At 36.0% G+C, this 25,152-nt stretch overlaps 1 protein-coding gene across 1 annotated transcript in view; it reads right to left on the bottom strand.

Moving 5' to 3' along the window:
* Positions 1-25,152, bottom strand: part of Cab39 (calcium binding protein 39) — a 77,331-nt gene that overhangs the window by 35,070 nt on the left and 17,109 nt on the right. Inside the window, exon 2 of the mRNA XM_078018194.1 lies at positions 12,463-12,619. Coding sequence (XP_077874320.1) covers positions 12,463-12,576 — 114 coding nt within the window. The 5' untranslated portion in view covers positions 12,577-12,619. The remainder of the gene's footprint in view (positions 1-12,462; positions 12,620-25,152) is intronic.

The raw sequence follows: 25,152 nt of genomic DNA, 5'->3' as shown, positions 1-25,152 counted from the left end.
TAGGAAAACTAATAACTTAACCTATCTTCAGGATCAACTTAAGCATTAACCAGTATCTCAGGATCCATATCCAATGCTTACTTTACAATTAACAGTATCAGAACTAAACTTCTTTCCCACCATGTTTTTCAGAAGCAGCCCATCATAACCTCCCCAAATAGCATGAGACTGTGAGACTTTCCATTGCCTGTTTTCCCATTAAAAAAAAAAAAAAAGGTGAGCCAGATGTGGTAGTGTGATCCTATTTGGGGCCCAGGCAGATACAAAGTAGTGAGGTAAAAATGCATTTTTAGATACTAGAGAGGATACCCATTAGTGCTTCCAGACCATATCCCTGAAGTACTTTACCATCCCTCCTCTGGAACCAGCTACTTGGTAGACCCAAACTGGCCTCATAGCAAGAAAGAAAGGAGACAAGGTAACTACTCACAATTGAAGAGGCAAGGCTGTGTCTATTGGGATACAAGAATAGGGCTCTGGGATTTTACACATCCTCCCCCTTGCTTCCAATTTTTAATAGTTATTAAAAAAAACTGAGATGTATGTTGACATGAAAGATATTAACGTTAAAATTAAAAAACAAACCAGGTTACAGAAGAGCATAACTTACCTGATCTTATCTGCCCCAGAGGGGGAGAGTACTAGAACTATGAAAAAGAATCTGTAAGGATGCTCCCCTCCCCATGTTAATGACAATCAATTCAAAATTGTGAATTATGAATGAACTTCAGTTTTTCTTCATAATCTCTGGTATTTTCATAATTTTTAAAAATAAGCATATATCAGAACTTATTGCTTTGTATAGATAAACAATATAAATATAGAAATGAATTAAAACTCTTAGGCTTAATGAAGGCAAAGATTTCTCCCACACACACATTGCTTACGAAAAGAAAACAAGGGAGAAATTGTAAACTTGTGACCCACTCCTCCACCAGTGATTTAAGATGAACAGGACTTAGGAGAAAAGAAGCTTAAGTAAGGAGAAAGAATCTGATGCCCCTAAGGTTTTGGGCCCAGGATACATTTCTTAGAGCAGTCAGGAAGAAAGCCCAGTTCTGGGAAGGAGAAAATGAATTTCAAGTTGAACACGTTCAGTGTGAAGTGATGCAGTGCAAATGGCAGCATCTTAAGTGTTGATGGAAACATCAGAAGCCACCTCAATTAGCAGATTTCAGATCTTTTGGGGGCCACTGATGCCCTATATTCTACTCTTGGGTACTGCCATTTTTCAAAATAATCATCTTATGTAGGCTCCCAATGTTCAGATTAGAATAGAGTAAAAGTAGATGAAGGGAGAAAAAGCACCCGAAGCCACAGCTAGCCTGCTTCTCCTGAGCACCCTCGGCACACATGTGGAACACCAAGTTTAAAAGCAAAATAAGTACACACAGGAAACACAAGCTCTCCTTTCCCTTTGCCCCAGTTTCTAACCAAAATAAGAATTCCTGCTATATCTATCTCCTCAGAAGCATCAAGTTTCTCTAGGTAAGTAGGTGGCAAGTTTTTTGTGGTTTGTGCGATTTCTGTCACAACTCTGCTGCTGAGCAGGACAGCATCCAAAGACCATATGCAGATGAACGGACCTGGCTGTGCACCAATGTGGCTTGATTTAGAAAACCAGGTAGTGAGCAACTGGGGCTGTAGTTTGGTTACTTGGGCTCTGGAAAATATTTGGGGAGTATAAGATGATGGGTAAAGGGTATGTGAATCTGAAGTTGAGTGTAGATAATCAGTAAACTCTCAGAAACTCTGGTTTCATTTCCTATCTTTACCCCAAATTTTTCCTTTTCACCAGAATTCCCTTACCAACAGTGTCTTCTGCAATTATATCTATCTTACTGAACACACATTCAATCTCACCTCATCTTTGACTCTGAAACATTGCTCAGGCCTAGTAACTTCAGAAGAAGTCTTGGCAGTTTCTTATAAAACTGAATATGTGATTACCACACGACTCAGGAACTGGACTCTTGAGCATTTATCCTAAAGGAATAACAACATATGTTCACCTACTGAAATATGTATAACAGTTTTACTAGCTAGAAACTGAAAACAGCCAGATGTCCTTCCACAGGCCAATGGTTAAACACAGCATGGTACAAATCCACAGAATGGAAAAAACTCAGTAATCAAAAGCAATGAACTACTGATAAAACCACGGACATGGATCTCACGGGAATAATGATGAGTGAAAAAAAAAAAAAGGTTACATATTGTATGAATCTATATAACATTCTTCAAATGACAATTTATAGATTAGCAGAACAGATTATCGACTGCTGGTAGAAATTAGGGGTGGGAGAGAAATGGATGTGGCTATTCTAGTGTAGCAAGAGAGGGCTATGATGATGGAGATGTGTATTATAAATGTAGTGATGGTTATAGAATAATCACATGGCTGCACATGTGATAAAACTGCACAGAACTACATCCATAAAGGTTGTAAAGATGGTGAGCTCTGAATAAGGCCTGTAAACTGCACCAATGCCAATTTCCTGGTTTAAATATTTAATATAGTTATGTGAGATGTAACCATTGGGGGAAAGCAGCGGAAGGGCACATGGGATCTCACTGTGCATTTTTACAACTTACTATGAATAATTTAATTATTATGAATCAAAGTAAACACTTTTAAAGCAAAATAACAAAAGACCTCTTTAGCTTCCTTAGTATTATCCTTATGTTGAATATAAAATTCCCTCCCCCCAATATTTTGATAATGGGGATTGAGCCCAGGGGTGCTTTTTCACTGAGCGACATCCCCAACAACCCCCTAGCTTTTTTGAGACAGGTCTCCCTGAGTTGCTGAGGGTCTTGCTAAATTGCTGAGGAAGCCTCAAACTTGCAATCCCAACTTGCTGTAAAGGCATCCATCACTGTGCCCAGCTATAAGACCTTTTTCAATCTACCAAAATTTATATCTCTAGACTTAACTCCCACCATTCCACTCTCCATCCCTATAAAACCACACTGAACAGTGCTGCTCTGGTGTTTTTGTTTAACATTTTTTGTTTTTGAGATTTTTTAAAGTCACTCTTTACAAAAAAAATCATTTTAAATAAAAATCTTCTAAGTATATACCAACCTATATTTACTTCCTTAAATAACAATTCATTCTCAAAAAAGGGATTAAATGACCTCAATGAAAAAGGAGAGTCTTATATCAAAGTTCATATGAAGACAAAGATGTTAGATGAAGTCTACAAGTAAAATGACAAATATTTGGGGCCAAATATTTGATTATGAGAAAAAGTCCATTATGATATTAATTCCTGTGCTAAACGCTTTTTAAAATCCCAGAGCTTCAAGCTCTTTACTTAAGGTGTTACTTAAAATACTGGGTATTCTAAGGAAAGATCATGGACTAAGAAAAACCTAATAATAAACTTGTGGTGTCAAGGATTACTCTAAGCAAGTTTAGAAACCATGAGTCACTGTTAAATGACCATGCTATGAAAAGGCTACTACCTCCCCCACCTCTTATATTTGCCAGCAAACCCATTCCTCTTGTGTAATGAGTGAATATAGCTATTCAACCCAGTGAACACACACATTCATGGTGAGGAAGGGAACCAAGTATTAGCTAAGCAAAGCAGCCATACCTTCTTTACATAGCATGTAGTGGACAAAGTGTGTAAACAGTCATTACATATACCACATATTTTTGGCTCTTGGCAGTGAAAGACCAAGTCCCATCCCAACCCCATTTGCCAGTTACCTAAAAATAGGGATGGTGAAATCAACCTTTTTAGAAAAAAGGCATAAGGAAATTAGTTTTGTACAAATTCTTTAAGAAGCTGTGGCAAAGTTACTAAGGTACCAGTATTTGCATCACATACAATTCTTAATATAACTGTGTACCGTGTAAAAATAATAGTATATTACAAATAAAGGAATAAACATTCAAATATATTCATCATTTTGTCCAAGGATCATAAGAAACAAATGGGAAAATGCCAGAAACATAATTTTACCATGGGTTTGGCATAGGTATGACTCTTAATATAATGGGTTACCTAAGAAATAATAGTTTTCTATAGCTGGACCATGAGAATAACAGCAGGAAACCATTGTACCTCAAAACAAGATGAAGATTTCACTACAAAGCATCTTGCAAAGGATGTTGCTATATCAATGTAAGGATGTGCCAATGATGTAAAGATGGAATTTCTCATATAACCAAGTGGTCATGTAGCCTATGTCAATACAGATTTTGAGGAAGCCACCTTCCTTCCACCTATCATTTTCCCCAATATCAAGACAAAATTTACTCCCAGTTATACTTCCACTCAGGTCTGAAACAGATCTAACTCTTGCCTTACAGTAGATAGTTCCCCCCTCCAATATTTTACTAGGAGCTATAATGATTTTCTCCATCCTTCAAAGTCCCTCTGCTCAAATCTTGTTCTTTTCACATGAAGTCTCTGATTCATTCAACTGTTCCTTATGGCAAAGTTTTGAGTTTCGTTGCCAGTCTAATTATGTCTCCCTCAATACAGTACAGTTTTTTTTTTTTTTAACATATTTGAGTGAGCATCTGCCCACACAGAGAATTTAAATAGTTCATTTTTATTATTGTGACCTAGTCTTCCAAAAGCTTTTTCAGGAGGTTTTATTATATTATCTATTTTCAGGACAGTCATTTGTGGTTTCTAAGCCACATCTGTCCCAGCTGTTACATGGACCATCTTATTATCTACTGGGTTATAGTGGGCACATAATTGAAATGCATACTTGATTGAGTTTTGAATTATCAAGATAGTGAACCTGCCTACCACCAAAAATTCCCTTATGCCTCTTTATAGTCCCTTCCCCTCCAATGACCCACTCTATCCCACAGGTCCCAGCCAATTCCCAAGCAATCACTGACCTACATTTTGTAATTATGGATTAGTTTTGTTTTTTAGAGTTTTATACAAATAGAAACATATATAATGTACTGTTTATAATTTTGGCTTCTTTCACTTGACCTAATTATTTTGAGATTCATTAATACTGTTATGTATAGCAATAATTCATTCTTTTTTATTGCTGAGCAATGTATCATTATGAGTGTATCCTAACTAGCTTATTCACATACCTGGCTATTTCCTGTTTGGGGCTATTACAAATAAAGCTGCTATGAATGTTTACAGACAAGTCTTTGTGTGGACCTATATTTCTTTCTTTCTTTTCTTTTTTTTGGTACTAGGGATTGAACTAGCTCTTTATTGCTGAGCTATATCCCCAGTTCTTTATTTTTTAATTTTGAGATCCTCCTGCCTCAGCTTTCCAATGGACCTACACATCTAGTTATCTTAAGTTATCTTAAGAGTTGAATAGCTAGATCTTATGGTAGATTTAAATTTAGCCTCTTAAGAAATTGCCTGTTTTCCGAAGTGTTTGTACTATCTCATATTCTTGCCAGCAAATCCAACACTGTTAACATTTCGTACAGTATTTTCAATTTTAACCATTCTAAGCTAGGCAATCAATCGTATTTCATCATGGTTTTACTCTACATTCTCTTAATGATTAACATCTTTTCAAGTGTTTGTCTGCCATTTGTATACCTTATTTGGTGAAGTGTATATTCAAATCTTTTAATAATAAAAACAGCATGGTACTGGTACCAAAACAGGCAGGTGGACCAATGGTACAGAACAGAGGACACAGAAACCAATCCACAAAATTACAACTATCTTATATTTGACAAAGGTGCTAAAAGCATGCAATGGAGAAAGAATAGCATCTTCAACAAATGATGCTGGGAAAATGGAAATCCATATGCAACAAAATGAATCAGAATCCTTTTCTCTCGCCATGCACAAAAGTTAACTCAAAATAGATCAAGGAGCTTGATATCAAAACAGAGACTCTGCGTCTGATAGAAGAAAAAGTTGGCTCTAATCTACATATTGTGGGGTAGGGCTCCAAATTCCTTAATAGGACACCCATGGCACAAGAGTTAAAAACAAGAATCAACAAATGGGACTTACTCAAACTAAAAAGTTTTTTCTCAGCAAGAGAAACAATAAGAGAGGTAAATAGGGAGCCTACATCCTGGGAACAAATTTTTACTCCTCACACTTCAGATAGAGCCCTAATATCCAGAGTATACAAAGAACTCAAAAAATTAGACAATAAGAAAACAAATAACCCAATCAACAAATGGGCCAAGGACCTGAACAGACACTTCTCAGAGGAGGACATACAATTAATCAACAAGTACATGGAAAAAATGCTCACCATCTCTAGCAGTCAGAGAAATGCAAATTGAAACCACCCTAAGATACCATCTCACTCCAGTAAGAATGGCAGCCATTAAGAAGTCAAACAACAAGTGCTGGCGAGGATGTGGGGAAAAGGGTACACTTGTACTCTGCTGGTGGGAATGCAAATTGGTGCGGCCAATTTGGAAAGTAGTATGGAGATTCCCATTTGACCCAGCTATTCCCCTTCTCGGACTATTCCCCAAAGACCTTAAAAGAGCGTACTATAGGGATACAGCTACATAGATGTTCATAGCAGCACAATTCACAATAGCTAGACTGTGGAACAAACCTAGATGCCCTTCAATAGATGAATGGATAAAAAAAAAATTGGCATTTATACACAAGGGAGTATTACTCAGCCCTAAAAAAATGACAAAATCATGACATTTGCAGGGAAATGGATGGCATTAGAGCAGATTATGCTAAGTGAAGCTAGCCAATCCCTAAAAAACAAATGCCAAATGTCTTCTTTGATATAAGGAGGGCAACTAAGAACAGAGCAGGGAGGAAGAGCATGAGAAGATTACCATTAAACAGGGACGAGAGGTGGGAGGGAAAGGGAGAGAGAAGGGAAATTTCATGGAAATGGAAGGAGACCCTCATCGATATAAGAGGAAGTGAGGGGAAAGGGAAAAAAAAACAAGAGAGAGAAATGAATTACAGTAGATGGGGTAGAGAGAGAAGATGGGAGGGGAGGGGGGATAGTAGAGGATAGGAAGGGCAACAGAATACAACAGACACTATTATGGCAGTATGTAAAAACGTGGATGTGTAACCGATTTACTTTCATTTCTTCTTGCCTGTTTTGTTGTTTGTTTTAAATCAGAAATGAATGCTTTTTTCCCCTTCTCATCTACTGATATACTGTTTGGCAATAGTGAATTATATTGATTTTGAATGTTGAACTAGCCTTGCATTCTAAAAATAAACCCTACTTGGTATTTAGATTTGATTTGCTAAAATTTAGTATTTTTTTGTACCCACCATCATGAGTGATATTAATTTGTAATTTTCTTTTAACATCTTTGTCTGGTTTTGGTATCTGGATAATAATGCTGACCTGATAAGGGTTAAGAGCAATTCTTTCTACTTAAATTTTTGGAAAAGTTAGCAATTCTATTATGTTGTCCTTAAACATTTGGCAATTTCCAGTGAAATCCTCTAGGCCTAGAGTTTTCTTGATTGTAACATTATTAGTTAAATTTTCAACTATTTTGACATAGGTTCAGGTTATCTGCTTCTTCCAGAGTGAGCCTGGGCAATTTGTGGCTTTCAGGGAATTTGTCCATTTCATCTAAAGCTATCAAATTTATGGCATGAGATTGTTTATAATACTATTATCCTTTCAAGATCTGTAGAATCTGAAGTGATGTTAACTTTCTCATTCTATATTAGTAACTTCTGTTTTTTCTTTCCTGACCAATCTTAGCCAGAAGTTTATAGATTTTTGAATCCTTACATTTTTTCTGCTCTAAAAATTAGCTGATTTCAGTTTTGATAGTTATTTCCTTTTGCCTATTTTATATATAATTTATATAAATCTTCTTTTTCTACCTTCTTAAAGTGGAGGCTCAGACTGTCCTTCCTTTCTAACATTTAGTGTTATAAGTTCCGTAAGTAATGGTTTAGCAGTATTCCACTAATTCTGTTGTTTTCACTTTTATTCCATTCAAATCACTTTTTTGGGGGGGTGGGGTGGGGTGGGTACTGGGGATTGAGCCCAGGGATGTTTAACCACTGATTCACATCCCCAGTCCTTTTATGTTTTACATTGAGACAGGGTCTTGCTAAATTCCTCAGAGCCTCCCTAAATTGCTGAGGCTGGCTTTGAACTCACATCCTTCTGCCTCAGTCACCATGCCCAACTTCAAACCACTTTCTAATACCTCTTTGATCCATGAGTTAATTTCTAAATATTTTGGATTTCCAAGGATATATTACTGATATTTAATTCCAGAACAGCATGGAACATATTGTATATAATTTCATCCTTCAAAATGTACTAAGACTTATTTTTATGGCCCAAAATATGGTCCATGTTGGTAAATGTTCCACCTGCACTTCAAATAAATGTGTAGGTTGGTTCTGCTGTTGTTGAGTGGAGTGTTCTATAATTTATTCAGATCAAGTTGGTTGATAGCATCATTTTGATCTATAAGAAAATCCCTTCATTATATTAATGAAAGTGAAGTACCAGATTATATTATTAATTATAACTGTGGATTTGGTTAGTTCTTTCAGTTTTATTATTTTTGGTTATTTTGAAGCTCTGATTTTTAGGAATGTAAGCATTCAGGATTGTTATATCCATGGATTAAATGATCCCTATACTTTATCATGAAATGGCTTATTTTTCCTTGGAAATTTTCTTTGCTCTGAAATCTATTTGTCTGCTTTTAACAGAGGCATGTCAGTTTTCTTTTGACAAGAGTTAAGTGTACATTTGCCTATCTTTTTAATCTATTTGTATTGTTACCTGTATATTTCTTATATAGGCAGCATATAGTTGGGATTTTTTTCATCCAGACGATCTCTGTCTTTAAACAAGTGTTTAGATCATTTATATTTAATGTTATTATTTATACACACACTGGACTCTACCATCTTATTTGTCCCGTCTGTTAATCTTTTCCCTTTTTTTGGTCTTCTTTTAGAGTTATCATGCATTTCCAATGATTGTGTACTTCTATTCTATTTTTCTTTGCTGGAATTTAGTCTTTGTTGTTGTTTTTTTTCCCTAAGATTAAGCAAGGAGCCATACTTTTATCCATATTACATTTTATAAGTTAAGATTATACACCACCACCAGATAATTAACTATTCTTTGGAGCCTGATTCAGTCACTCACATGATTTTCCTATCCTCCTCCAATTTTTGCCATTTACAATATTAAGTTCTTTAATTTTTGTCTTTAGCAGTCATAAAAAGTTCAGAAGAGAATAATATGACAGTGGTTCATGTTAACTCTGCTTTCTATTCCACTTTCAACCAATACAAATATTTATTGAGCTATGTCTTTCAGAAGGCTTATTTTCAACAGAGGCAAGCAAACATCACTGAGTATATTACACAGAAAAAGAGAAAAAGGTCTAAGGGAATTGGAGTGCAATAGGGTAGGGCTGCATTTTCAATAGGGGGCTGGTTAAAAAATGGCATTTGAGCAAAGACTTGAAAAAAGGGAGTAAGTAAAGGAGACAGCTGGTAAAGAACATTTGAGGCAAAGGGAACAGCCAAATGCAAAGGCCTACAGACCAGAGTGTGACTGAAGCACACAAGGAAAGATGTCCAATGTGTGAAAGAGTACTAAAAGATACCATTAAGATCATGGGCCTGATTATCTAGGCCAGTAGTTAGCATTTGCTTTTCTGTAAATGGGCAGAGAGTAAGTATTTTAGTATTTGTAGGCCACATAAGGTCTCTATCACATAATTCTTTGCTTTTTAAACCATTTAAAAAATGTAAAACCCATTTCTTAGCTCATGAGCCGTACAAAAATAGGCCTAGGCATGATTTGGTTGCAGAATGTACATTAGACCCATGTAAGTAAGGACTTTGACTCTTATTCCAAGGAAATTATTATTTGACTCTGTTTTGAGTGAATGTTTCTATATTGTGGCTGTAGAGAGGCAAGGGAGACTAGTTAAGAGGCCAACACAGTAATACAAAGCAGAGATAATGATAGTTCAGGCCAGGGTAGTAACAACGAAAATGAGAAGAGGTGATTAAATTCTGTATTTTTATTTAATTTCTTCTTCACATAACATAGATGAATTTGAGGAGTCAGAAAGGAGTCATGGATGCCTTTTTGGCTTGAAAAACTAGATAGAATTTTGTATACCACAATTGTGGAGACTGTGAATAGAATAGATTTTGAAGTATGTTTTGATTCAAAATAGAGTGAATTTCTCTATTGGTCGAATTCCAAAATATCTTGCTGTGATCTGAATGGAATTGCTTTCAGCTTAAAAAAATTAATTTGGAAAGAAATGGCATCTTAACTATTTTCCATATTTCTATCTGTTAACAGATCAAGTATTCTTCCATGCCTCTAAATTAGGTTCTATCGTTTTCTTCAAGTGGAGAGTTCTAAAAGAGCAGTATTGAGGACTATTATCCCCAGTGCTTTAAATGACACCCAGCACTAGACAGGTATTCAATATAGTCTGATGAGAGCTGGGGTGTAGTTTAGTGGTACAGTACTTGCTCAGGATGAATGAGACCTGGGTTCAATCCCAAGCATCATAAAAATAAAAACAAGCACATGCAATATTAGTTTGGTGAACAGAATATATTTAAGAGAGTGGACAGCACGTTTAGGCACTGCAAAAGATGATGAATCATTTTAAATTCATGGAATGCACCCAATATTCTGTCAACAATTAGCAGTTTCAGGATAAGAATGAAGGAGCAGCCATTGTGGGCAGTTCCAGCAGACAGACAGTGTGTCTGCTTCTGTGGGTTTTCCTCTCCCTCACACTGCCTCTTTAGCTCTGCTGTGATCCCAGGTACCACATATGGGTGTCACCCCTGATACTTGTTGGTATGGCTTCCTCTACCCATGCAAACCTATAGACTACTAGGACTGCTGGGTGTTGCAGTAGATGTCCAGCAGTGAAAGGAAAGCCAGGTTATGTACTCTTACCCTGAGGTAGAGATATTGCTGTGATTCTGTCAAATGTCTCCTCTACTTTCCTGAGGACACAATGTTTCTAGTTTCCAGAACTAGACTTTTCATATTTTTATATCCTAACTGATTATCTTCAGTAAGATGGGAAGAGTTCTTGAATTCTGTTTCATACACTTACCTTACCCAGAAGTTCTCTCAGAATCTCTTTCTCTCTATATATATTTTAACTATTTCAATTAGCCTGGCTTCCCAGTCCAAAGGGCATTAGAAATAACAGCACCTAGTTCAGGGAAATCAGGTACTGTGGAGGACACAAGTAGTCCATAAATGTCATACCGATCAAGGAGTTTGCATTCAAGTAAGGAAGACAAAAATACAACACAAACATAATTAGGCTGAAAATGGTGGCACTTCTGACATTTCCTAGATAGGTGCCTACATGGTGGGGATTTGTTTTAGTGGGCAGGGTTGAGATAGGAGAGAGGAATTATTTTGGTAAGCAATCTAGGAAAAAAAAAAAATAGGCGGGGCATGGTGGTGCATGCCTGTAATTCCAGCAACTCAGTAGGCGAAGACAGGAGGATCACCAGTTCAAAGCCAGCCTCAGCAAAAGTGAGGCGCTAAATAACTTAGTAAGATCCTATCTCTATACAAAATAGGGCTGGGGATGTGGCTCAGTGGTAAGGTGCCCCTGAGTTCAATCCCCAGTACAACAACAACAACAAAAAATCGTAAGGGTAGTTTTGAATGATAAGTGGGGGCTTTGGTGGAAATCCAGCAATAGGGAACATGATTTCAGGCAGCACAGAAAGACAAAGGCATTAAAAACAGTGCATTTAATTATCTGACTTGGTGTAGGTTGCTGGAGCCTACAGAATAAGGGAGAAAGAAATTAAAATTCACCTACAGAAGAGAGCATATCATAAAGGGTCTTGTGTGTCTGTACTGAACATTTAAAGCATAGAGCATATTTTAGGAAGGACAGTAAGAAGGTAACTACTAAGATCCAAAAGAAAGATTATGAGGTTCTTCTTCAAGCAGAAATACAACTCAGATTCTATTCATAAACCTTTATGAAACAGAATATACAATATTTAGTGGAAATGCTGTTTCAGGAATCAGGTGGCAAGACATGACTGGGATTGAGTCAGGTTTGGGCTATGTCGAATGGAAGAGACTTAGAGTATGGACATTGAGAACATGGAAAGAGAACCAGAAGCAGTATCCTCCTAGGAAGATTTTGGTGGAAACACTGCTTTCAAGAATCAGAGAAAACATTTCAAGAATGAAATAAACATTTTGTAAATAAACTTGGAAATTTCAACAGAAGAAGAAACAAAAAGGTGAGAATGTCTGTGAGATAGATGCATAGCAGAAAACTTGTTTCAGCAGCAGCAGCAGCAAGCAAATGCCATATTAGGACTAGATCTAAAACTCCCCAATCAGGGGTAGAGTGCTTACCTAGCATGTGTGAGGCACAGGGTTCGATTCTCAGAACCATATATAAATAAAGATGCATTGACAACTAAATATATTAAAAAAACAAAAACAAAACCCCCAAATCACCCATATCCATACCTTCTCTGCTTTTTTGTCAGAAATGTCCTGCTTTTCCAGAACAGCCATGCTCTCCTTCAGGTTCTTCACGATGTCTGCTGGAGATTTGTGAGACTTCCCAAATGGGAACGGCATGACGGCAACAACAGAGGCCTCGGACGCACTCTGCCTGCTTGACCTGCAACAAGCACAAAGCTCAGGTGAGAAAACATGGGGTCAACAGAAGACATTCTAACCAAATAGGGAGGAAATCAGTGCTTAAGAAAGTCAAGACTTTCGGGGCTGGGGATGTGGCTCAATCGGTAGTGCGCTCGCCTGGCATGCGTGCGGCCCGGGTTCGATCCTCAGCACCACATACAAACAAAGATGTTGTGTCCGCCAATAACTAAAAAGAAATAAATATTTAAAAAATTCTTTCTCTCTCTCTCCTCTCTCTAAAAAAAAAAAAAAAAAGAAAGTCATGACTTTCATAATCAATAGAAATTGGGAGACTCACTAATATATGGAAAAAAATGATAACAGAGATGCCTTGGAATTATAGAACATTGTACTTTTTAAAATTTTCTTTCTTTTCAAATCCTCAGTTCTCCTAACCACCAGCCAAGAAAGAACCTGCCGATGCTACTGATATAGGTAGGTACAGTTACTGGTATCACTCGCAGGGCAACATCTACTGTCAAACTCAATGCTAAGCATTTAATTCATCATCTAACAGAATCCTACAGTATTATCATTTACAGGTAAAGTTTAGTAAGGTTGAGAATCTGGCTCAAGGTACTAAGTGGTTAAAAAAAGCACTCAGGTCTGTCTTAACCAGTATCCTTAATCACTACATTATACCTCCAATTAATAGTTCTCTATTCTAAAGTCATGAGTGAGGCAAAAAGCCAGAGGAAGCTTTAGTCACTAGGCACCAGCAAAACAGATCTTTTATCTAGGTCTCTCCCAATGCTCCTGGTGGGCTTCACTGGACATGTGCATACTTCCTCAACATGGCTACCTTTCTATTCAGTCAATCGCAGTGTCTCAGAGAAGAAAGAACCTTGGACAAATCTCCCAACAGATCTTCAAAGCTCTCATGTGACACTTTCAACATATACCCTTTAGGAATGGATGTGAAAGAACTCACTTGATAAAATCCTAGAGATATTGAACTTATGAAAGTTTTTAATATTTTGGATATTACATTATCCAAAGGAGGACATACAACTGCTCCAAGAAGTCATGGTGAAAAAGGTTAACAAAAAATGGAAGTGCTTGAGAACATATTAGAAGTTACGATTTCGTTTTTTATTAAATAACTAAAAAGAAGTTAAACTATGGAATCACTTCATGGTTTCAAACTGTGAATTCTAACTTTATATTTAACTGCTCCAGGTGTCTCCATACTTCCTACCCCTGAACCAACGTAAGAAAACATAGGTCCTAAATCCTCCAACCCTACTCTGTCCCCGCCTACATGTAACCTCCAACCCTACTCTGTCCCCGCCTACATGTAAATTCAGTATCTCTGTCACACAGCATCACACTTCTTTTGAGCTCTCCCTACGATTTTATTGAATATTGAATATTTGCCTCCCTCAAGTTTAAGACACGATAACATACATATCTGTTTATAAAGAACAAAGACTTAGGGGAAAACCATGTAAATGAATGCTAATATTAAGACTATAGTTAAATAAATAGTATGCTATTTCTCAAAGGTTTTGATATGATGTGTTCTAACCAATCTGTCCCAAAATATGACCTATCTCAGCTTCTGTCAGCTTATAAATCCTTTTTTGATCAAATTAAAAACACATCTTCATTAACCAAAGAGACATAGCCTAACATGGGTCTTCTTAAAATTCAAAGATAAGCTTAAGTCCAATTCTAAGTATCTTTCTCTAAGAAGTCTGGATGGACTACAGGAGAATCACTCCCCAACAGCTGTTAAATTATCTCTGATTATCTGGCTACATGGCAGACAAATTCTGGATTTTTCTTTCCCAAGTCATTTTTTTAAAAAAATGGCAGGGAAGGGGGGCATGCAGGTTGCTTCTACATAAATATAGTAGTTCACACTCAAATTCTCTGAAAATATTATCTTTCCTATTTGTGAGTGTGCAAATCACAGCAGTGATGCCCTATATATGTCAATGCTGGTGGAGAGTAGGACTGTTTACTGGAATATTTTGCAGGAAGTATTTAGAACCCTGGTTCAATGGTGGAAGAGGTGATTTTCCAGGGTAAAGGAGTTTTAAAAAGTCCTACTAAAAGTCAAAATATGAAAAAACTTCAAATTTAAGAATACCCACATGGGATGATCAAGTAGACAGATAATTCATGTGCCTAGAACATTGCTAACAGCAGGTAAGAAAAGCAATGCTTTAAGAAATAAAAGATCTTGCCAGGCATAGTGGCACCCACCTGTAATCCCAACTGCTTGGGAGGCTGAGGCAGGTAGAGCTCCAGTTTGAGGTCAGCTTGGGCAACACAGCAAGATCCTTTCTCAAAATAATAATTAAAAGGGGCAGGAGGGGGGCTGGGGTTGTGGCTCAGCGGTAGAGCGCTCACCTAGCATGTGCACAGCGCTGGGTTTGATCCTCAGCACCACATAAAAATAAATAAATAAAATAAAGGTATTGTGTCCAACTACAACTAAAAAAAAAAAAATTAAAAAGGTGGGTGGTGGTGCTGATACAGTGGGGGAAAAGAGAGGAAAAAATGAGAAAAAAAGTTCTTAAGCATGTTAGATTAACATGCCCAGTACTGTGTATTGATTTTGTGTTGCTAAATTTGCAATGAGTATAATAAAAGAAAGCCAAAGCAGCTACTGAAGCAGAAATATCTGTCTCAAAAGCAACACAGTGAAATCATGGATGATAAAACAATCAGTCAAAAGAGTTGAAAGTGTTACCTCTGGGGGGCAAGAAAAGGGTGAGAATCTGTTTGGTTTTTTTTTTAGGTACTTTTTTGTAACTATTTGAGACTCCTTTAATTACTGATAAACATATTATCACTGATATACAGAAAGCCTAAACTTACAGAAAATGGATAAACAATCCATCCTTAGTACTTGAAACTTACTTAACAAGCCACAAACATGTTCAGGTTACTATATTAATCTAAATGCAGACATTTTCTATTTTATTCAATTCCACTTACAAGGGTGTTATATAACTAATTAGAACAAATTAAAAAAAATACACAGGTGACTAAACAATTTCATGAATTACCAATTGGTTTTAGTGATAATAAAGAGGAACAGGAAGATATGGAACCAAATAGACTTCATGTTTTAATCCTTGCTTCAATCTTTTTACTGTTATCTATAATCACAAGAAATTTTAGCAATTCTTGCACAGAACAACACATCACCTTCAGAAGATGCTCAAATTATATAGCAAAGGCACAATGCTCCAGAGGGAAATCTCATCAGTACTGCTTTCTCCATTCAGTGGAGACAAAGCCTTCCAAAAAGCCTGGTCTACCATGCCAGGAGTATTGTTCAGAGTGCTTTGAGACCTAGAAACATGTGAAACACATAGGCACCAGTCTTTGTTTCTGACTGCTTTTCTCATTTATCCTTTTTCCTCATCATTATTTCCTTAAGTAAGAAACTGAAGGGATTTTAGGAAATAATAAGAACCCACTGAATAAGGCCCTTCTTCAATAATTTTTCTCTGCCCTTAGATTAGAATCCAAAACCTGTAAGTTAAACTTATAGCTTTTTTTCTTTTTAACGGTTACACTGCTTGTTCAGCAAGATTCAAACATTAAAGGATTATTACATAAGGAAGAAAGTGGAAATCACCTGCAAAGCCTATAGACAGCATTTATTAATGGATTAGCATAATGTCCTTTTAATTTCTTCCTTTACATGTGTAGCTTTTTGCACTGGAAGTCTACTCTCGGAGACTTGATGACACTAGATATGATGACTTCTAGTTTACAAAGAATGAAAACTTCAAATCACTATTCTATTCCACCGATATTCCTAATAGCTGAAAGTTTAGCAGAAAGCTCCTCAAGAAAGTGCTGGAGAACATACAGAAGAGCCACTGGGGAAAGTCCACACCATTAAAGTTAGGACTGTTAGGTACTGCCCATCTTTGGCAACGTGACTGTTTCCACATTCTTATTCACCAGTGTACCGATGAATACTGAAGGGTAGTCAAATGGCCCATAAGCCAGTCACCATGATACATTAATTTATTCAAATACTAACAGTGCATTCACTATATACCATAAAGTTAAAGCATTGAGTACCTGTTCTCAAGACAACATTCTACTATGTATGGACATGTTTAGAGAGAATAATGAAAAACTGTTGAATGACAACACATTCCTAGACAGCTGAGTTCATAAGACTCTACATGAACATATTTGTTAGGCTTGACCCATAAACTTGGTGGTCAAAAGCAAAAAAGTGCAAACAAACACAAAGTCCTCCCTCCCATAAGACTTGCATACAGGAACTATTAAGGAACCTAATAGGCAGTTGTAAATTAGCCCTAAAACCTAATCTTGCTTTCAGGTTAATGTTACTTAATTCACACAATTACTGAATATGTACAGATACTGTGTTAGGTGCTAGAATACCTATCCAGCAGTGCAATTATAGAAAGCACAGTAGTTAATTACATGGGCTTTAAAGATAGCCTGGGTTCAAATCTTGACTTCTCAAGGTCTTAACTGATTTAAGACTTTTCTAAGCCCTCTCACCTCATATGTGAAAATGCAAAACACAATAGCTACCTCACAATGTGGTGTTAAGAATTAAATTACACATGTTTAAAGTATTTAGCACATCATTCACATACAGTAAAACTTAAATAAACAGGAGTAGGGGATAGTTTTTTCCCTACCTTCTCTCTAAAATCTGATTCCTATTATTTCCCGAATTAAAGTGGGTAGATACATAGACTATACAGTACCATACAAAGCATTAAAATGAGTGATCTTATCCTTCTTTTTAAGTGTGCACTTAGAAGTCCTGAGTCAGCTTTTGGATGGATGGGAGGTTTGCCCTTCTTAGCTGCAAATAAGATGTGATGATTCAGCTCCATTAAAATAAACCAAGGGCATCTTTAAGAAGCTGGTGGAGGGCTGAGGATGTGGCTCAAGCGGTAGCGCACTGGCCTAGCATGGGTGCAGCCCAGGTTCGATCCTCAGCACCACATACAAAGATGTTGTGTCCAAGAGAACTAACTAACTAAATAAATAAATATAAAAATAAAAAAAAATAAGAAGCTGGTGGATCTTTGGTTAATTAAAAAGCTACCAAATACATAAGTCTAAATCAACCATGTCAAAACCAAAATCAAGTGCTCAAGACATACATGGCACTAGAATGTGTTTTGTGATTAAAAGATTGTAACCAGACTTTCAGGGGTCAATGATACACAAAAGAAACCATATAGAAAATTATTTTATAGCCTAGGCAGTAAGTGATAGTGATGGCAATAATACCAGCAATATTTAAAATAATGTAAGATCTCTCACAGTTTGTGAGCATTGCCAACTTCTCTGTTCAATTTCTATCCCCATCCAATGACTTACTTCACTCCTGACCAAATCTACAACAAACCTGATGGATCTATCCCTCCCTTTCTCATCTCCTTCATTCTAGGTTTTGGCTACATTTTGTGCTTTGGCATTTCTGAACCAGGTCTAAGTATATTCCCCATATTGTTCATAGGGAGCACTTAGCCCAAATCACCATAGCTCTCCCCTCATTTTCATTCACACTTCTGCTGAAATGACACCCAATCAGTAAGGCCTTTCTTGACCATTGTTTCTCTAATGTCATCTCTTCCCCATTTTCATCTTCTTATCCTACTTCATTTTCATCCAGTACTTACTACCACAACCTGACATAAATTTCTCTCTTCTCTATTAAATCACATGAAAACAAGGACTTTATCAATGTCATTTCTTCACTGAAAACTGTGTGGCATATACTTAAAGGATATTTATAATAAATGACTATTTAATCTTCAAAAGAACAAGGTGGGATTCTTTTGTACCTTCATTCCTAAGAGAAGTTCTATTATTTCTGCTCAAGGATGAATAAAATAAGGCCAAAATGATGGTAATGTATTCAAATATTAAAAAGGTATTTAATAGAAGAACAGGGACTTAAAATCAGGGTTAAACTAACTTTTATACAGTGTTTATCAGGTTATCCAGTACCTTTCACATAACAATGAATACATTCATTATGTATCAATAGCCTTAAAAATGTCCTTCTCTTAAACCTTCAATTCCACTTCTACAAATGTATCCTAATAATTGCTTCTCTAAGATTTATGTACAAAGAAGGCTAAACAGTTCTGTAAAATAGCAGAAAAAGGAAAAACTGAATCTTCAGAAACTATAGCTGAGCGCAGCAAAGTAATTTAAAATGAATTATTCTGAATATTTCTACTGCTATAAAAAGCCTGCAATTTCTTTTAAATGAAAACACTTTATGTATGAAGTTGCATATATATTACAGTCTCACCTGTGATCTTTATGTATTTGCTAAGAGAAAAAGTATCAAAGATTAATAATGGGTAATGAAAATGAGACTTGTATATTTATGTTTTTCTTATGGGTAAATTTCTACAAAATACATGCAACATTTTTTCTGATTATACAAACATTATTTTAAAAAATTAATTCAAGATTATTTTCCACTAAAAGCAATGAGAGCTCCATGAAAAGAGTAGGAAATATGCAAGATGAGTCTGGGACACCTTACTCCAGAAAGCAAATATTAATAAGATCATGGCAAAAAAGAGAGGAGTCAAACTGAAAAAGTACCCATAGGACTTTGATGGTATAATTTAAGCATTAAAGGGAAAAGATTATAATGTACTGTCATGCAAATTAAGCAATATGCATATAAAAAGTATTATACATTTAAAAGCAATATTAGTAAACCATAAAAATCCATTAAAAACTCTAAAATATTTATTGGTCACCCTGAAGGTTGTGAAAGCAACAATTCAACACTCTAAAAATTGGTAAATAAAAGGAAGGAATAGAACACTTTAACTACCTTTTTTCTGTATCCTGTTTCTCAGGGTAACTGAAGAATGACAAAAGGAAAGTTCTTAAAGATCCATAGCCAATGCATATTGAAAGAAAAACCTTAAAGTAATACAATCCTTGATGAAATCATGATCTAGCAACAATAATCAATGGCATTAAAACTACTAACTACAGCTGAATAGTAGATAGACAATTTCACAGTGGTACATGCACTAATAACAGGGAACACACTGACTTATGACTAAAAACTGGACAACCAGACCCAGCGTCTCATGATACCACATAACAGGGAGTAAAAGCATCACCTATAAAAAGACCTGACCCTTTTTATCCCCCAAAATACAAATCAAAATCCAATCAAGCTTCCAGATCTACCTACCAACTTATGGGAAACAGATGAATAAACCAACAAGTTAAACACCATGACAAAAGCAGTTAGTCAAACCCAGAACATGGTACATGTGACAGGACAAATAATGGGTTCTCCAACAAGTCAAACAACATGAGAGGGGGAAAAGAAGGCAGTGGAGACTGTTACATAGGTAAGAGAGATTCCCGGATCTTCTCTGGACCCTAATTTGAATAAACCAACTGAAGAAAAGATATGTTGGCAACCAGAAAAATTATTCACTGGGTATGAGCAATTGTTGTTAGTTTTGTTAGGTATTTCAATGGAGTATAACCGATACATGAAAAACGTCATCAGTCAGACACATCAAATTATGAAATATGAAAGATCTGGATTTTGCTTTAATATACTTCAGCATCACCCTTCCAAAAAGCAGAGCAGAGGAATACATAACCTTCCTGGAAAAGCCCTCTGCCTTTCAAAAAACATCACATTTTTTTTTTTTTTAAGTTTGGCCATATCTCAGCTTTAGAACTTTCAAGAGAATCTGTCTCACCTCTGTACTGCATAGAGAACTAGGCAATCCATATTGTACACTACTTTTTGTTCCTAACCAAATCTCTGGAGCATTTGCATAGGTCTGAGTGGATATCAGTTTCTCCATACACTCATTCTTTAGGAAAATCCTATCTTAACCAATACAAAGTTTCATTAGCAGTATGCCTACATTTTTCCAGAACATTTTTAAAAGAGATTTTCAAAGAGTTAAAATATTTCTAACCTTTTCAGAATTTAGAGGTGAGAGCAAACCATTGTGAACTGAACATTTTCTGATTACAAAGTCACATGGACCAGTTTTAATTCCAGTTTTGTAAACTAAAGTACTAAATTCTTATGCTAACCTATCTTTAGTAGTATTCCCACAAGTGGATGAATTTTGTTAATCCTTGATATGTTTTTTACTTAGAAAGTAGGATCTGCCTACTTATCAGTGGGACAAGTCTTTGCAGTAATACCTGATTTTTAGAGAAAGACCCATTTAACAAATTTTAAAAAGCAACAGTGCTCATAAAAAGCTATGTGTTGGCTGGGCATGGTGGTGCACGCCTATCATCCCAGCAGCTCAGGAGGCTGAGACAGGAGGATCGCAAGTTCAAAGCCTGCCTCGGCAACAGTGAGGCACTAAGTAACTCAGTGAGACCCTGTCTCTAATGAAATACAAAAATTGGGCTAGGGATGTGGCTCAGTGGTTGAGTGCCCCCCGAGTTCAATTCCTGGCACTCCCCACCCCCCAAAAAAGCTATGTGTTAACTTTACAAATAAGAACTTCACGTTAAACCTCAAATACTTTCTGAAAGAATCATACTTCTATTGCCAAGTTTTACTGTGATAATTTCAGTGTAAATGCAGTCATTATGGATTTCTAAAGTTATGATAATTAAGTACAAAAAATATTTCAAGCTGTCCTAAATAATTTTTGGAACAAAAGTATTCATAAGGAAAGACTAAACAAAGGGCCACTCTGGCTACACAAAGACCAATGTTCTGTGCAAGTTCTATATACCAGATACCAGAGTAAAATGAAGCCAAGGAAGACTATATGAGAGTGACTCAGGTGATTTTTTAACTCACACCAAAAGCTGAAGCCAGTTTGCATAGCCAACTGTGTAAAAATGACAACTTTTTCAGAAATAAGCCATTCTAGCTTAATCTCATTTATCAAACCTCACTATAGTTTGAAGAGTAGTTGCTTTCTTAAAAATACTGTATAGTTGGGGGCTGGGATTATGGCTCAGTGGTAGAGTGCTCACCTCACATGTGCGGGGCCCTGGGTTCAATCCTCAGCATCACTTAAAAATACATAAAAAACAAAGGTATTGGGTCCAACTACAACTACAAAAAAATATTGAAAAATATTTTAAAATACTGCTTAGCTGTAGGCAAAAAGTTAATCAAGAAATCCATTATGACACAATAATTCATGAGTTTTCTCCGGTTAACCAACAACTAATTAAGTTATTTTGGGGATGCACAGTATTTTCTTTATACGTGATGACTATATTTAAATAGAAGTTAAATAAGAAAGATGTTAAATAAACTTAAATTTGTATTTTTCAAAATTATGGGTCTGATTTGAGAATATTTTAAAAACAGACATGCCTTTCAGAAATGAATTCCAACTATTTATGTGACAGAATTCCTAGTCCTAGACCTCATCCCAGTCCAAGCCAAGGGTAAATACTGGAATTAGAAAGTGCCAAAATATACCATTAAACCTGAGGAGCCATTTGGTGGGTATTAGGTAGGACTATTTTGAGGTAGGCCTATATCCTCACATCCTAAGCATAAAGGCATCCAGGACTGGGATAAACTGAAAGAGGTGTCATGAAGAAAGAAAGAAAATCATTTTGAACAGTCAAATCAGATACATTACTAAATGCATTACCAAGTGCACACTAGCCTGTGAAGTGTCTAGGGGCAAGAACCATATAGTCACATTCAATCTGCATGACATTTAGCAGTGTTGGCAACCAAATTCTTACAAAGTTTATCCAGCTCAGGTTTGTTACAGATGAAAATGATGAACCTTGAGGGAGCTGACTCACTCAGGGAACCCCCTCACTTACTCTCTAGACAGTGACAGTGTGTCACTGTTTCTTTCAAAGAATGTGACATTCCAAAGATTCCATGTGGAGTATGGGATCTGACCAGCTAACATTACTTATCCATCTATTTCATATGATCCTAAACTCCATCAAATATGATCCTAAACTCAATCAATAGTTTTTTTTTCTCCACTATTTTTTTTCTTCCTCCTCCTTTTTTTTGGGGGGGGGGGGGCGGAGGGGACTGGGAATTGAACCTAAAGGTGCTTGATCCTGAGCTACATCCCCAATCCTTTTTATTTTTTGTTTTGAGACAGGATCTCACTAGAGTTTTGATAATTTGTTAAGGCTGGCCTTGAACTTGTGATCCTCCTGCCTTGGCCTCCCAAGCTGCAGGGATTGGTGTATGCCACCAAGTTTGGCCCATTAGTAGTTTTTAACAGTCACAACACACTACACAGCTAAAAACTTTTCCAGTAAGGAATTTAACTGATTTTGGTCTCTGGTACTTGCTCTGTGGGAAGCCACACTGTCATTCATGGTTTATTATTGCATTTTGGGACAAGCTTGTACAATTATTCCTGTTAAATTTCTTCTAATTTTGATTCAGTATACAACATTTAAAAATTTTTATTGGCTCTCAATTCTGTTAACTAGTGTATTATTAACTTTCCTTACTTCTGTCAATCATAAATCTAGTCAGCAAGTCATATAGGTCTTCCTTTACTCCCTTTAAAAAGTACAAATAGATGGGCTGGGATTGTGGCTCAGCGGTAGAGCGCTTGTGTGAGAGGCCCTGGGTTTGATCCTCAGCCCCACATCAAATAAATAAATAATTTTTAAAAATATATATAAAAAAATCATATAAACATTATTTTTTAAAAAAGTACAAATAGATAAAGGAAGACAGAGTGCTAGAACCTTCCAATTAAAGCCTGTCATCGGTTTCTTTTGTGTACAATTATTTCAACAACCTCAAGGCCACCTAACTATATTACCACTACCAATGGTGACTTACAGATTTCTTTGACCTCAAGATATACATTCATACAATAAAAAACAAGTATTGTCAGACAGCACTTATCTTTATTATCTTTTACTAGGTAAAATTATACTAACATTCTTTTTTTTTAAAGAGAGAGAGAGAATTTTTAAAATTATTTATTTTGTTTTAGTTATCAGCGGACATAACATCTTTGTTTTGTATGTGGTGCTGAGGATCGAACCTGGGCTGCATGCATGCCAGGTGAGCGCGCTACCGCTTGAGCCACATCCCCAGCCCTATACTAACATTCTTTATTCTAGCCTATTTTGTTCCATCCTAGTCTCCCACTCTCTAGCCTCCTTTTAAATACTGATCATAATCAACTAATTTGATTTTATAACCTATTGAATTATAGGTTATAAAATTGACAGGATGAAATTTTGATGGGATGAAACCTGAAGTTAGTAAAAGATTTAAAAATCAACCTTAGGTAGCTGGGGCACGGTGGCGCATGCCTGTAATCCCAGTAGCTCAGGAGACTGAGGCAGGAGGATCACGAGTTCAAAGTTAGCCTCAGCAAAAAGCAAGGTGCTAAGCAACTGAGTAAGACCTTGTCTCTAAATAAAAGACAAAATAGGGCTGGGGATGTGACTCAGTGGTCACATGCCCCTGAATTCAATCCCTAGTACCAAAACAAACAAACAAACAAACAAACAAAAAAAAAAACCTTAGTAGCTCTTTTACTAATGACAGCTATTTTATTCATAATGTCAAAATTCTCAAATTGTCATAAAACAAAGATTTTTTTCACAATTAAAGACTTGAAGTTATAGCCACATATCACAAAACATTTAGAAATGTCTGTACTATATGACTGACTAGTTTTTTTAATTAATTTTTTATTTATATATGAAACAGAATGCATTATAATTCTTCTTACACATACAGAGTACAATTTTTCATATCTCTGGTTGTATACAAAGTATATTCATACCAGTTTGTGTCTTTACACATGTACTTTGGATAATAATGTCCATCACATTCCACCATCATTTTTAACCCATGACTGACTAGTTTTTATGATCTTTTATCAATATAGATCTGCTATCTTTGTTTTATCTTCATGATTCATTCACAGTCAAAAGAGTCAAGAATTACACTACCATTTTTTAAGAATTAGTTTCAGAAAATGTGAACTTCCAACTATTTTAGACAAATTAGCACTGTATTTAATGGTTAATGTCCACATTTTTAAAACAGTCAATCTTCAAGGATAGAATTATAATCTATTTTAATTCTTGGTAAATTTATTACCTGCTTTGCCACAGACTTGTGCAAACATAGTCCATATGATCAAGGGCAAACATCATGGGTCTTACCCATATTTTTGCAAATAAGAAAAGCAAATAGCCAATCTTGCCCTTTAAAAAGGTAATTCCTTAAAAATGATGCTTAATTCAAAACATGAATTGTAAACAAATGAAAACTTTGAAAAAAGCTTCAAATATGGTAAAAAAATAACGCCCTTCAAAAGTTATTTTTGGGTCAAAGAATTAAAGTATATTAAAATACTATGATTCTAAAAAAGTTATATTCAAGAAAGAGTGGCAAAACAATTTTTATTTTTTGCTTTTAGTCATTCCAATAAAGTGTATTCTGAGAAAAAAAAATTCTTTTTAAAATTTATAACCTTAAACTTACTTCTATAGGATCAGATATAATCCTGGAAAAAAATCACTCTCCTTCAAGGT

Source organism: Ictidomys tridecemlineatus, chromosome 7 (genome assembly GCF_052094955.1).
Source record: "Ictidomys tridecemlineatus isolate mIctTri1 chromosome 7, mIctTri1.hap1, whole genome shotgun sequence".
Lineage (NCBI taxonomy): Eukaryota > Metazoa > Chordata > Mammalia > Rodentia > Sciuridae > Ictidomys > Ictidomys tridecemlineatus.
Note: the sequence above shows the minus strand (reverse complement) of the source record. Positions and strands in the feature narration are given on the sequence as shown.